Below are 12434 nucleotides of genomic sequence, written 5' to 3'. Positions count from 1 at the left end.
ACCAAAGGTTATTGCAAGAAATACAAGCTCATAGTATAACATATTATCATGGATAGGTGACTACTGCATCCATCACACCCAGTGTGGCCTCCTCTACATAGGGGAGACAGGACACCTTCTTGTAGATCATTTCAGAGAACATCTCTGGGATACCTGCACCCACCAACCCCACCGCCCCGTGGCTGAACACTTCAACTCCCTCTCCCACTCAGTCAAGGACATGCAGGTCTTGGGCCGCCTCCACTACCAAACCATTACCACCCAAAGCCAGGAGGAGGAACGCCTCAAATTCTGCCTTGGAACCCTGCAACCACACGGGATAAATATGGATTTCAACAACATCCCCTCCCCCCCCACATTATCCCAGTCCCAACTCTGCAACTCAGCACCGCCCTCCTGACCCATCCATCCCTGCCCCCTCTGACCTATCACCTTCTCCCTCACCTTCACCCCCCTATCGCTTTCCCAGCGACCTCCACCCCCAACCCCACCCCCTCCCATTTATCTCTCAGCCCCCACCCACAAGCCTCATTCCTGATGAAGGGCTTATGCCTGAAATGTCAATTCTCCTGCTCCTCGGATGCTGCCTGACCTGCTGTGCTTTTCCAGCACCACAGTCTCAACATGGATAAATGACTGGCTGGCTAATAAGAAGCAGAGAATTAGCATAAGTGGATCATGTTGTCATAGAGCTCCACAGCATGGATGCAGACCCTTCGGTCCAATTCTTCCATGCTAACCAGATATCCTAAGTCAATCAATCCCATTTGCCAACATTTGGCCCATATCCCTCTATATACTTCCTATTTATATCCCCATCCAGATGCCTTTTAAATGTTATAATTGTACCGCTTGCTCTGGCAGCTCATTCTATACGGGCACAACCCTTTACATTAAAAGGTTGCTCCTCGGGTCTCCTTTAAATCTTTCCTCTCTCGCCTTAAACCTATGCCCCATTTTGTTAGTTAACAAACTACGAGTACTATAAGGGATAAAACAAGGAACTGAAATCTGAAATAAAACCAGAAATTGCTGGAGAAACCCAGCAGGCCTGGCAGTATCTGTGGAGAAAAAGTAGAGTTAACATTTCTAGTCCAGTGACCCTTCAGAATTGATAGTAGCTAGGAAAAGGTCAGGGGGATGTGTGAAGGAATATGGCAGAGATGGAACATACAGATTGGGAGCGGGAGCGACAGAGCAAGAGTGAGAGCGAAAGTGACTGTGGGAATTAGGTAGACAAAGGGATTGATGATAGTCTGCCGGGGTGAAAGGAAAGCTGACGATGGGGACCATAAGTGGGTGAAACTGGGTTGGCTGTGCTGAATAGACCTGGGGCGTGGAAGGTAGGTAAAGGACATCAGTGGTGTGTTCAGGTTCTAAAATTATTGAATTCACTACTGAGTCCTAAAGGCTGAAGGGTCCCAGAGCAGAACTGTAGATGCTTTTGCAGGTGGTAGAATTGACAGCTAATGATCCTTTGGATGCAGATACTAGTGGAATGAAAAGGGAGGTTGAGGGGGATCCCACCCCCGTTTTGTGGGAGCGAAGAGCACGGGTCAGAGCACAAGTGCCAGAAAAATGTCAGACATGGCTAAGGGTTCTGTCAACCATTGTGGCAGGAAGTCCTCAACTGAGTCTTTCTACAACTCTACAAGATGTTGGTGAAGCTGCACCTCAAGTATTGTGTACATTTCTGGCACCTGTATTTAAGAAAGGATATATCAGCATTGGAGGAAGTTCAAAAGAGATTCACTAGGCTGATTCCTGGAATGAATGGATTGACCCATCAAGAATGGATAAATAAATTAGGTATTCATTCATTAGTCGAGAGTAGGGTGCTGGGAAAACACAGCAGGTCAGGTAGCATTTGGGGAGTAGGAGAATCGATGCATCAGGCAAAAGCCTTTCATCAAATGAAGGGCTCTTGCCCGAAACATCGATTCACCTGCTCCTCAGATGCTGCCTGACCTGCTGTGCTTTTCCAGTACCTTAGTCTAGACTCTAATCTGCATTGGCGGTCCTCACTTTCTCCTAATTTATTAATTAGTGTTTGGAAGAACGAGGGGTGATCTTATTGAAACATGTAAGATACTGAGGGGCTCACATGGTAGTTGGTGAAATGATGTTTCCACTACTGGGGATTCTCGAACCAGGGGATACAGTCCCAGAATAAGGGGATATTCATTTCAAAATGAGATGTGGCAGAATTTCCTCTCTCAGAGGGAAGTGAATGTTTGGAATTCTTGACTCAGAGAGCTGTGGAGGATCACTGAAATATCGAGGAGTTGAGTACTGTGATGAGTTTGCACAAAAGAGAAGTTAAGGCCTGGGGCAGGTCAACAATAATCTTATATAATGACAGGACCAGTTTGAGGGGACAAGTGTCCTACTCCTGCTCCTATTTCTTATGGGAGAATCTTGAACTAGGGGCCACTGTTGGAAAAATAAGAGATCATGCACTGAAGGCAGAATTCTTTTCACAGAGGGTCAAGAGTGTTTGGAACTCTCTTCCTTTCTTTATTAAATGGTGGAACAAATTAAGGGGCCAAATGGCTTTCTTCAGCTCTTTGTATGCACATAAGTGAGGAAGGCATTCAGTGAGAGTCAGCACTGAGCAAGAACGGAATTAAAGCAAACATCTTCTGCAGATCAAATGTTCCTTTCTGTTTAATGCTGAACAGAATCGTGTGCTTAGGACAGGACTGCAGTTTTACAATAATCCACCTTTAGCAGTGAAGCATGATTCACCCAATTCCATTACTATATTAATTTGCATAATCCACCATCAACTCATTAGTTTGATCTTTGTACACTTCTTTTTTCCTGTTAAACCACAATGCAACAAGTCAACTACTTATGGTGTTAAAGATGAGTGCTACCTTGTACCTTTACTTGTCACAAATAAGTGCACTGTATTACACTAGCAACCCTCACCTGCCTCCTAATGCAAGTGTTAAATTTAGAAATAATGAGATATAGCATTCATATTTCCCATACTTATCATTTAAATCCTTTGACTCACTCAGACATGATAATCCTTTGTGAAGTTATGTTTCTTTCAAGCACATAAATTGACAATTCTTCAGAATAAAGTCACATTCAACTTTCAATTAAAATTTTAATTGAACACAACCCCAGAATCCATCTTCACTTGAAACCCCAGTGGTCAAATATTGGGTGGATGTTGATAATTTATTGCCTAATTAAACATTACATTCTGTAGATTAAGATAATGCACATCTCAAATTTGTCACTACTTCAGCTTCTGAGAAATTCATTTGAGGAAACACTTCATGCTGCACAGTCTCTTCTGTCAGTGTGAAGCTGCTTATCTCTTCTATCCCCCTGCAATTTTTGCCCCTTCTTTTTCAAATAGAGATGGCTTGTGCTGGGATACAATCCCCCTGGGTGCCCACAGTTTTCCAGCATGTTGCCCTGACTGTCAATTCTCAACTCCACAGCAGTGGCACTTAGACAACAGTCAGATGATTCTAAGTTCAAACTTCAGTCAACCTACATAATCAAGGCTGACACTCCAGTGCAATTCTTCAGAAGTACTGCATTCTCTAATTGTTAAGCCTCTCAACAGGATGTAAATGATGCAAACGTGTTTCTTTGAAAAAAAAACAGTAAGGGAGTTTGCATTATTCTGGTCAATACTTATCCCTCAACCCAAAAGCCCAAATTAAAAACACATGACCTAGTCATTATCATATTGTTGTTTGTGGGATCTCGTGATCAAATTGGATGCTATATGTCCCATAGTATGTACATGTTAAAAGAAGTACTTCATTGGCTATAGTACTATGGGACTTGAAAGGTGTTATTTAAGTGCACATTCCCTCTTTTGGCTGTGAGCACAGACTTTGAACAACTTGCTGAATAATGAGGCCCATACTACCAAACTGCATGAAACACGCAAGAAAAGTGACAAAGAGCCTTTTCTAAAGTAGAGAAGTGTAGTGAGTATACATGAGTGTTGTTTATTGTGTCTGTCATACACTGATCAAAAAAAGCCCTATTTATTCCCACAGCACCTTGGAAATGGCTGCACTTGCTTTTAACATGCAGCAATCTACCCAGTTCTGTGCAATCAACTTCTTAAGGGTACTTTCTGATATACGTCAGTCTCTCAAAAAAAGAACTGCAGCAAGTCATTGTTCTAAATAATACACAGTTCCTGAAATGTACTACAAGATTGGTCATCATGCACAAAACTACCAGTTAACAACATGAAACTTGTTTTTACATTTACCTGTCTCCCCACTGTTTGATGCAACTGATCAAATACTCAGTCACTTTCTTGACATTAGCCAAATTGCCATGGCAACTGCTGAGCAGCAAAGGGAGCCGTGACTGGATGAGGGTACCCGTGACATCCTCAGCAGATTTGTTAGCTTGCGATCCGTTGGAGGTTCTCACTTCGGACTCTGAAAGAATGATATCTACCAGGCTGATGAGCTCCGCCTTCTTCAAGCGCAGGACATACTCCTTGGTGTGTTTCTAAAATGGCAGAGTATACACAGACTCACATCAGGCAATGAAGAGGCAGACAATATTGCAATGTTGGGTAAGCAGCCCAGTTTGTGGGAGCTTGTTGTGTGCATATTTCCAACAGCACAACAGCAACTGTATTTCAAACACTTCATTTGTTGTAACGTATTTTCATACAAGTTTAACACAACTTTGTTGCATTTCAATCCTATCCCAACAGAAATTAATGCAAGTGCACTGCTCACACCGTTGTGGTTTTATTAACTTGCTTTTAAGTCAGCTTGGCAAAGACAGTCAGTAAGCTACTTGCACAGGCCTTTTGCAAGGCCAGAATAGATTAATGAGGTCAGTGTTCTGTCACAAGCCACAATAGTAAATTTCCATCATTCAATTTGACGACAGCTTTGTGCCCCACTTGTAATAAAGTGCAATGTTTCCAAGCAGGTTGAAGGGGTCTGTCTGGATTTTGCTGGTCCAGGGTATTAAAAGACATGGAATTATGAGACCAATCAGCCATGATCCTCCTGTATCATATAACAGGCTTGGTATGATCAATTGCCTGCTTCTGCTCCTACATGCCGCCTTGCAGGATAGTTCTGTTCTTGGTTAGTAATGTCTGCATTGATTTAGTCGCTCCAGTCTTGCTGTTGGGATTTCAAACTCACCTATAGTGAGAAATGTAATGATTTTGCAAGACATCATATTGCAGAATTGTTTCTAATCAAAAGTCCAAACGTTAAGTCAACTTCTCTCTGCATAGATGCTGTCAGACCTGCTGAGTACTTCCAGCATTTTCGCCTTTTGCATCCACAGGAGCTACTTCCAGGGTATAGCCAGCAACAGAAACATAGGAACAACAGACCATTCTGTCTCCCCAGTCCATTCAAATAAACATTGGTTTATCTACATCTTAACTCTACATTTAATGCCATAGTATAATATCTCATAACCCCTTGGCCTAACAAAAAGAATACTCATCACATTTTGATTAACAGCTTTTGAGGAAAGTCGTCTAGTTTTCTGCTGTCCCTTGTGTAATGAAGTGCACCTTGAGATCATACCTGAACTAGTGAATTTAATTTTAAAGCTAAGAACTTTGCATTGACTCGATATAAAGAGCAGAATTTGCTTTTCTACTTCTACTGATTTAATCCAAACCTCTAAAAACAGATCCAGAAATCTCAAAGGTCCCTAACAGATTACGCCACTAGTGAACCAGCACACTTCTCAAATTCACTCCCACTTGTCTGAAGAAAGCTACTGGTTCTTCTCCCATGTCATCCCACTGTGAATCCTACCTGGGGAGTTCTTTGGTCACGTCCTTGCCAGATCCTTGGAATATGCACACAGGCTGAGAGAAAATCCAGACACGCTGTGGGGTCAAGCCTGCAGTTAAAAGAAAAGAATTGACTCAGTGGTCACTAGAAAGAAAGGAAGTAAAGAAGGGAAGTAGAAAAGAGTGTGAGGAAAACAAATTTTGTGCTAATTGCTCATTTTGACGAATGGTTTCTGTTAACAGAGAACGTGTTATGAAATTAAAACAAATGGGGCATGACCCAGATCGAATGCGAAAATAAACATTGACTGTAGCACTATCACTGAAGATTTGACACTGTGTGCACTTGCACAGGTCAGTGCTGGCAAAAGTATATGTGCATGTATTTTAGTTTCTTTCTAAATTAACTAACAAAATATCAAACTAATTAAATAAGACCTTCCCTTATGCAGTTACCATGACTGCGGTTCAAGTGATCCAAACTCCTGTCTGTACAATTGTAAATGTCTGAACTCTTGGTTTGTGCCTGCAGTTATGACTCACCTGAGCTCCCCGTGCTTACTCAACAGAATGCTGATGCACTGGTGCAATGTGGTCCAATTTGATTGGTGGATGAGGACAGCCAAAAGGTAGGGTCGGAATGAGAGTAGCTGCAATCCTGGCTGACCAGTTATCTGGAGGCAATTCAGAGCAGAGTACAGGTAAACACAAGGACCAAAACAACGGCATCTAACGACACAAAAGATGCTTTGGTCATAAGATCATAAGTTAAAAGTTTCTACCATTTTACCTATTTACTTTACCCATTTTATGGTACATATTCCCCATGATTCCATAAACCTTTGGGATAGAGAATTTGAAAGATTCACAATTTTCAGCGAAGAAATTTCTCCTTGTCTCTAAATCTTAAGTGATCAGCCGCTAATCCTGAGATTGAGCCCCTCTGTTCTAGCCAGCAGAAGGAACCATAGTATCTACCCCATCAGGACCTTTCAGAATCTTGTAATGCAATGACAACATCTCTCAATATTCTCTGGTCATCAGAAGAACAAGTCAATTTACTCAGTCCCTCATATTGATTCGTGGCTTAAAAGAATTGTCCTATCAGGAGCATCTTTGCAGTATTCCCTCCAAATTAAGTACTTTCTTCCTTAAATGTGAAGACCAAAACTGTACACTGTATTCCAGGTGTGGTCTCACCAAAGCTTTGGACATTTATGGAAAGACTTCCTTATTCATGTACTCGAATTCTCTTGCAATAAAGGTCAACATGCCTTTTGCCTTCCCAACTGCTGGCTGTGCTTACATGCTGGCATTGCATTCATTGTACAAGTCCACCCAAGCTACTCTGAGAGACATTTACCAGTCATGTATTTTAAATATTTTTTATGAAGGCAGATCCAGTATTCAGAAACTCTGCCTCAAATGATGGTAGCAGTGCAAGGACCTGGTCAGAACAGTCTTTTAGCTTCCCTGAAGTCCACTTTCTTATTTTGAAGGCTTTCAAATACAGCCAAGGGTGAATTGTTCAACTAACGTTTAGATTGAAGACAGAGGGAATGGGTCAGTAACACTTGGAATTGTGGACAGGTTTTCCTGACTTTAGGATGGGAATGACTTTGGAATTGTGCCAGATTTCTGGTATTATGCCAGTGTCAATGATGCTGGAAGTGAGTCTGGTAAGCTACATCCATTTATTTGCTACTCGTTCTTGAACAATTCTGGACAGGTGTCACTTATCCCGGTGACTTTCAACACCTTGCTCACCTCTTCAGAGGTGAAGGTAGTGTTTGTGGAGTAACCTTATGAACAGTCTTTCTCATTTTATGGTTATTTTCAGAGGAGTTGCTGCTCTTGAGTCAACAGGATGCAGGATGCGATTGTACCTCCATTGACCCTTGGAATCTAATGTTGTGGTAGGGAGGTGACACCAAGTCAGCAAAGCATATTCCACCACAACATGAGAAATCCAGATGTTCGTGTGTTTCTCGTCACATTAATCTGCCTTTTCTCTTTGTCCTTCGTTTGCACTGACGTCGGGATTTAGGTTGGCTGCGAAGCAAAGAGGGTGATGTTGGTGGTCCACGTGGGGAAAATTGAAAAGGCACGCACTCAGAAAACATTGTTTGCTGTAAGGTTTTACAGGGAGCTTCACATTTGTGCTAACTAGTCCTCCAGTCAACAGAGGAAATCTCACCACCAACATCAGCACTGGACAGTAAGTGGCAAACTGATTCAATTTCTCCAGCGCCAACAATCTTCAATTTGTTAATCGCAAAGAACTCCCCAATCGTACTGAAGTGAGATTGCAATGAATGCACATAACTGAAGCAGAAACACTCCAGGGTTAATGAGTTTGCTGATGTTCATTTAGTTAATTAGGCATAGCTGCCTACTCCTTGGTGTATGATATAATATTCCTTTAAAGTTTCTCACACATCATTAGTTTTTTTTTACCTTGTGATCGGCAAACAGGAGCTTTAGTTGTTGATCAGGACAGCAGGAAATAACCTCAGGGTCCAAGAGCTCAAACCAGTCAATAAACAGTCCTGACGCGGATACAGGCTTAAGCCTCTCTGCGCTGCGTAAGCAAAGAAAAAAGCAAAGCTGGTAAAATGCTGCAGAGTAACTTGGAGCTATCTGAAGGAATTCTAACTGGCAGAGGGAGGACAGATTCCAGCTAACATGGTCCATCAACTCTGTAGCAATGGCCAAAATAAACTGATCCACAGGCTTTGCGGCGATGTTACTTTGCCTGAAAGAAATACTAAACTTCTGTAATGTATGGATTGATCCTGGAAACATAAAAGAGATACAAAAGTATTTGGAAGAAAAAAGCAAGTTAACGATTTTCTTTATTTATTCTTGGGACGTGGGTGCTGATGGATCGGCCAGCGTTTATTATTCAGCTGCAGCTGCTTTAGGGAATAAAGTGGTCAGCTGCTTTCTTTCATAGCTGCAGTCCTTGGGGTGTAGGGACACCCAAGGTGCTGTTGGGAAGGGTGTCCCAGGTTTTGAATCAGCTACAATGAATGAATGGCAATATGGCACCAAGTCAGGATGGTCTGTGGCTTGGAGGGGAACATGCACATGACGATGTTCTCATGTATTGGCTGCACTTGTCCTTGTAGGTCACAAAGGTCATAAATTGGAAGGCTGCTGCCAGAGGAATCGTGGCGAGTTCTTGCAGTGCATCTTGTAGATGGTGTACACTGCTGCCACTGTGCATTCGTAGTGAAAGGAGTGAACGCTGATGGTGGCAGATGGAGAGTGAATCAAGCAAGCTGCTTTATCTTGGATGGTGTCAAGCTTTCTGGAACTTCATTATTTAAGTGGAGAAAAATCCTTCACACCTATATTTTGTGCCCTGTCGATGGGGAACCAGGCGTTTGGGAGAGAGAGAGAAGGTGAGTGAAGTGTCACAGAATTCCTACCGTCTGACCTGATCTTGTAGCCAGAGTATTTATGTAGTTTGTATAGTACAGTTCAGTTTCTGACCAGCGGGAACTGTCAAGGGACGAACATTATATTGTCTCTTGTTGGAGAGGGTAACTTGTGTGGTACGAATTGCCACTTATCAGTTGAAGTCAAGAGTGTGGTGCTGGAGTGTGCAGCATCTGAGCAGCAGGAGAATCAATGCTTCGGGATAAGCCCTTCATCAGGAATGAGGCTTGTGGATTGGGACTGAGAGATAAATGGGAGGGGGGGTGAGGTTGGGGGGAGGTAGCTGGGAAAGCGATAGGTGGATGAAGGTGAAGGAGAAGGGGATAGGTCAGAGGGGGCAGTGCTGGATGCGTCCGGAGGGTGGTGCCGAGTTGGAGGCTTGGGACAGAGACAATGGGAGGAAAGGAAATGAGGAAGCTGTTGAAATTCACATTTATCCCGTATGATTGCAGGGTCCCAAGGCAGAATATGAAGCGTTCCTACTCCAGGCATCGAGTGGTAATGGTTTGGTGGTGGAGGTGGTCCAGGACCTTCATGTCCTTGACTGAGTGGGAGAGGGAGTTGAAGTGTTCAGCCATGGGGCGGTGGGGTTGGTGGGTGCGGATGTCCCAGAGATGTTCTCTGAAACGATCCACAAGAAGGTGTCCTGTCCCTCCCGATGTAGAGGAGACCACACTGGGTGCAACGCATGCAGTAGATGACATTGGTACAGGTACAGGTGAATTTCTGACTTATGAGTCGAAGCCTGGAAATTGCCCAGATCTTACTGCAAATGGACAAAGGCAAAGACAGCTCAGTAAATGTTGCAAATGGTGTTGAACATCGCAAATATCCTAACTTCTGATCTTATGATGAAGAGAAGGTCAATGATGAAGCAGCTGAAGATGGTTGAGCCAAAGACAAGACCCTGAGGATGTCCAGAGGTTAAGTGATTGACTTCAAACTACTGCAACCATCTTCCTTTAAGCAAATTGTAATCCCAACCAGCAGAGATTCCCATTGACTCTAGCTTTGCCAGGGCTTCTTGATGTCACACTTTGGTCAAATGGTGCTTTGATGTCAAGAGCCATCACTCTCAGCTTTGTGCTCTGATGCCCATGTTTGGATGAAGGCTGTAATGAGGTTAGGAGCCAAATGCATGGCAGAACCCAAACTCAGCACGAGATCTCATATTATGCCGTTGCAGGTGCTGCTTGATAGCACCCGATTTAGGTAAGATTAGATTCCCTACAGTATGGAAATTTAGATTGGATTCAATCAGCTTTAACAAAGGTTAGAGAAACTGCTGAACATCTATGCTGCTCGTAAATCTGGAGATTACGAACTATGCATTTAAAGCTTCTCAGATTCAGCAACTTCTCTGCTGGTCTCCCTTAGTTTGGGAGGATTAACAGGGCTTTGGAGTTTAGATGAGCTGACCTCAGTCGGGATTACAAGGGCATAACCCTTCAGCAGAACTTACAGCAAAAGGAAGGAATCCTTAAACCTTCAACGCTTTCTGCCAGCAGTACGAGGGTCAAGTGCTGATTGAAAGAAGTCCACTGCTTTCTGTGGCTTTCAACTTGTGGAAAGTTTTTATAGACAGCAACTGCACTGCCACTTTAAGGTGGGGATACCAGAGCAATGCAAACCATCAGCGTGAACGATACAGCTTTAGAGATGACAAACTGTTATGCTAACTTATGGCAAATGACTGCTAGATAGCTCAATGCTATCAGCCTGATTCTCAATGTCCTATAAAGGAACTGCAGCCTCCCATTTCCTACAGCACGAGCCTGACACCACTTGTTCACAACGACTCCTGACTAAATGTCCTTTATTTAACTCCTGAACTAGCCATTCGCACATTATCTCCAACCCCTCTGCCTCACCCATATCCTACATTGTTCCTCTGAAGCTACCTGTCATTGTCGATCTCCATCTTCACAGCCGACTCTTCTCCTTCCTGTTGAAGCAGCATGGTTATCAGGGCTACTGGATCCGAACCAACCTGCTTTGTGTCGGTTTCTGAGTTGGCAGTGAGGACAAGAGTCAAGAGTTCTTCTAAGTAGGGAGACTGGATCTCGATCAAACCCTTTAAAACTGTGGGATTGACAGAATTGTGATGACATAATGTTCATTGACGAAGCAGAAATCAGAACAAAAACACAGGTAGAAACACTTCAACTGTTTAACTGTATATAAGGTGTTAAATTTTGAAAAAAAGCCATATTTGGTGTTAACTGGTAAAAAGCTCTAAGCCTATTTTAAAGGCAATTCCTGTACATATTTTCAGTATTTCGTTACCTAAACAACAAAAAGCTAGATAAGAGACAAATAAGTCCTCCTAGAAGCTCAGTGGCAAAAAGTGCTATTTCAAATGCCACTATCCAACAGGACAAGAAAAGTTACATCAGACACTTCATACTCATAAAATACTTTGATTTCAAATTTAAATAGCATTATTATATTATTTTTTAACTTATTTACTTTTTTAAAAAAAGCAACATTCTAGATATATTACACAGACCACTCTTCCTACCCTGTAAAATTGGAGAGTTTTATGCTTTCATCACAACTCATCATTACCCTCAACCCTCACCTTTACATCTGCCTCAATATCAGGACATTTGGAAAGTCAAAGCGCTATACATCAAAGTCAGCATGGCTTTATGAAGGGCAAATCACATTTGACTAATTTGCTAGAGTTCCTCGACGATATAACAAGCAAAGTGGAAAATGGGGATCCTGTAGATATAATATATCTGGACTTCCAGAAGACATTTGATAAGAAGCTGCACAAAAGGTGAATTCATAAGGTTGCATCATATGGGATGAGAGCTAATTTATTAGCTTGGATAGATAACTGGCTGATGGACAGAAGACCGAGAGTCAGGATAAATTAGTTTTTTCCTGGATGACAAGACACAACTAGTGAGGTGCCACAGGGTTCGATCCTTGGACCCTAGCTATTTACAATGTACATTAATGACTTGGATACAGGTTCAGAAGGCTTTATAGACAAATTTGTAGACGACACAAAAATAGGTGGGATAGTAAATTGCAATGAGGAAATAAGATATTGATAGGTTAGGATCATGCAGGTAACAGCAGATAACGAAGAAAGCAAATGGAATGTTAGATTTTATAACTAAAAGAATAAAACATAAAGTAAGGAATTATTGTTGCAACAATACAAGGCATTGGTGAGACTGCACGTGCACAGGTGCAAAGTTTTGGT

General features: G+C 42.5%; 1 protein-coding gene across 2 annotated transcripts in view; it reads right to left on the bottom strand.

The window, feature by feature from the left end:
• The window catches only part of ints1 (integrator complex subunit 1), a 124195-nt gene that overhangs the window by 24218 nt on the left and 87543 nt on the right, over positions 1–12434 (bottom strand). For both annotated transcript variants that reach the window (XM_060840789.1, XM_060840790.1), the window contains exons 34-38: positions 11116–11296; positions 8228–8351; positions 6314–6444; positions 5793–5880; positions 4256–4503 (exon numbers count right to left, since the gene is read on the bottom strand). In XM_060840789.1, the coding sequence (XP_060696772.1) occupies positions 4256–4503; positions 5793–5880; positions 6314–6444; positions 8228–8351; positions 11116–11296 (772 nt within the window). The remainder of the gene's footprint in view (positions 1–4255; positions 4504–5792; positions 5881–6313; positions 6445–8227; positions 8352–11115; positions 11297–12434) is intronic.

The sequence above is a fragment of the Hemiscyllium ocellatum genome, chromosome 20 (genome assembly GCF_020745735.1).
Source record: "Hemiscyllium ocellatum isolate sHemOce1 chromosome 20, sHemOce1.pat.X.cur, whole genome shotgun sequence".
Lineage (NCBI taxonomy): Eukaryota > Metazoa > Chordata > Chondrichthyes > Orectolobiformes > Hemiscylliidae > Hemiscyllium > Hemiscyllium ocellatum.
This window is presented reverse-complemented; position numbering and strand designations above follow the sequence as displayed.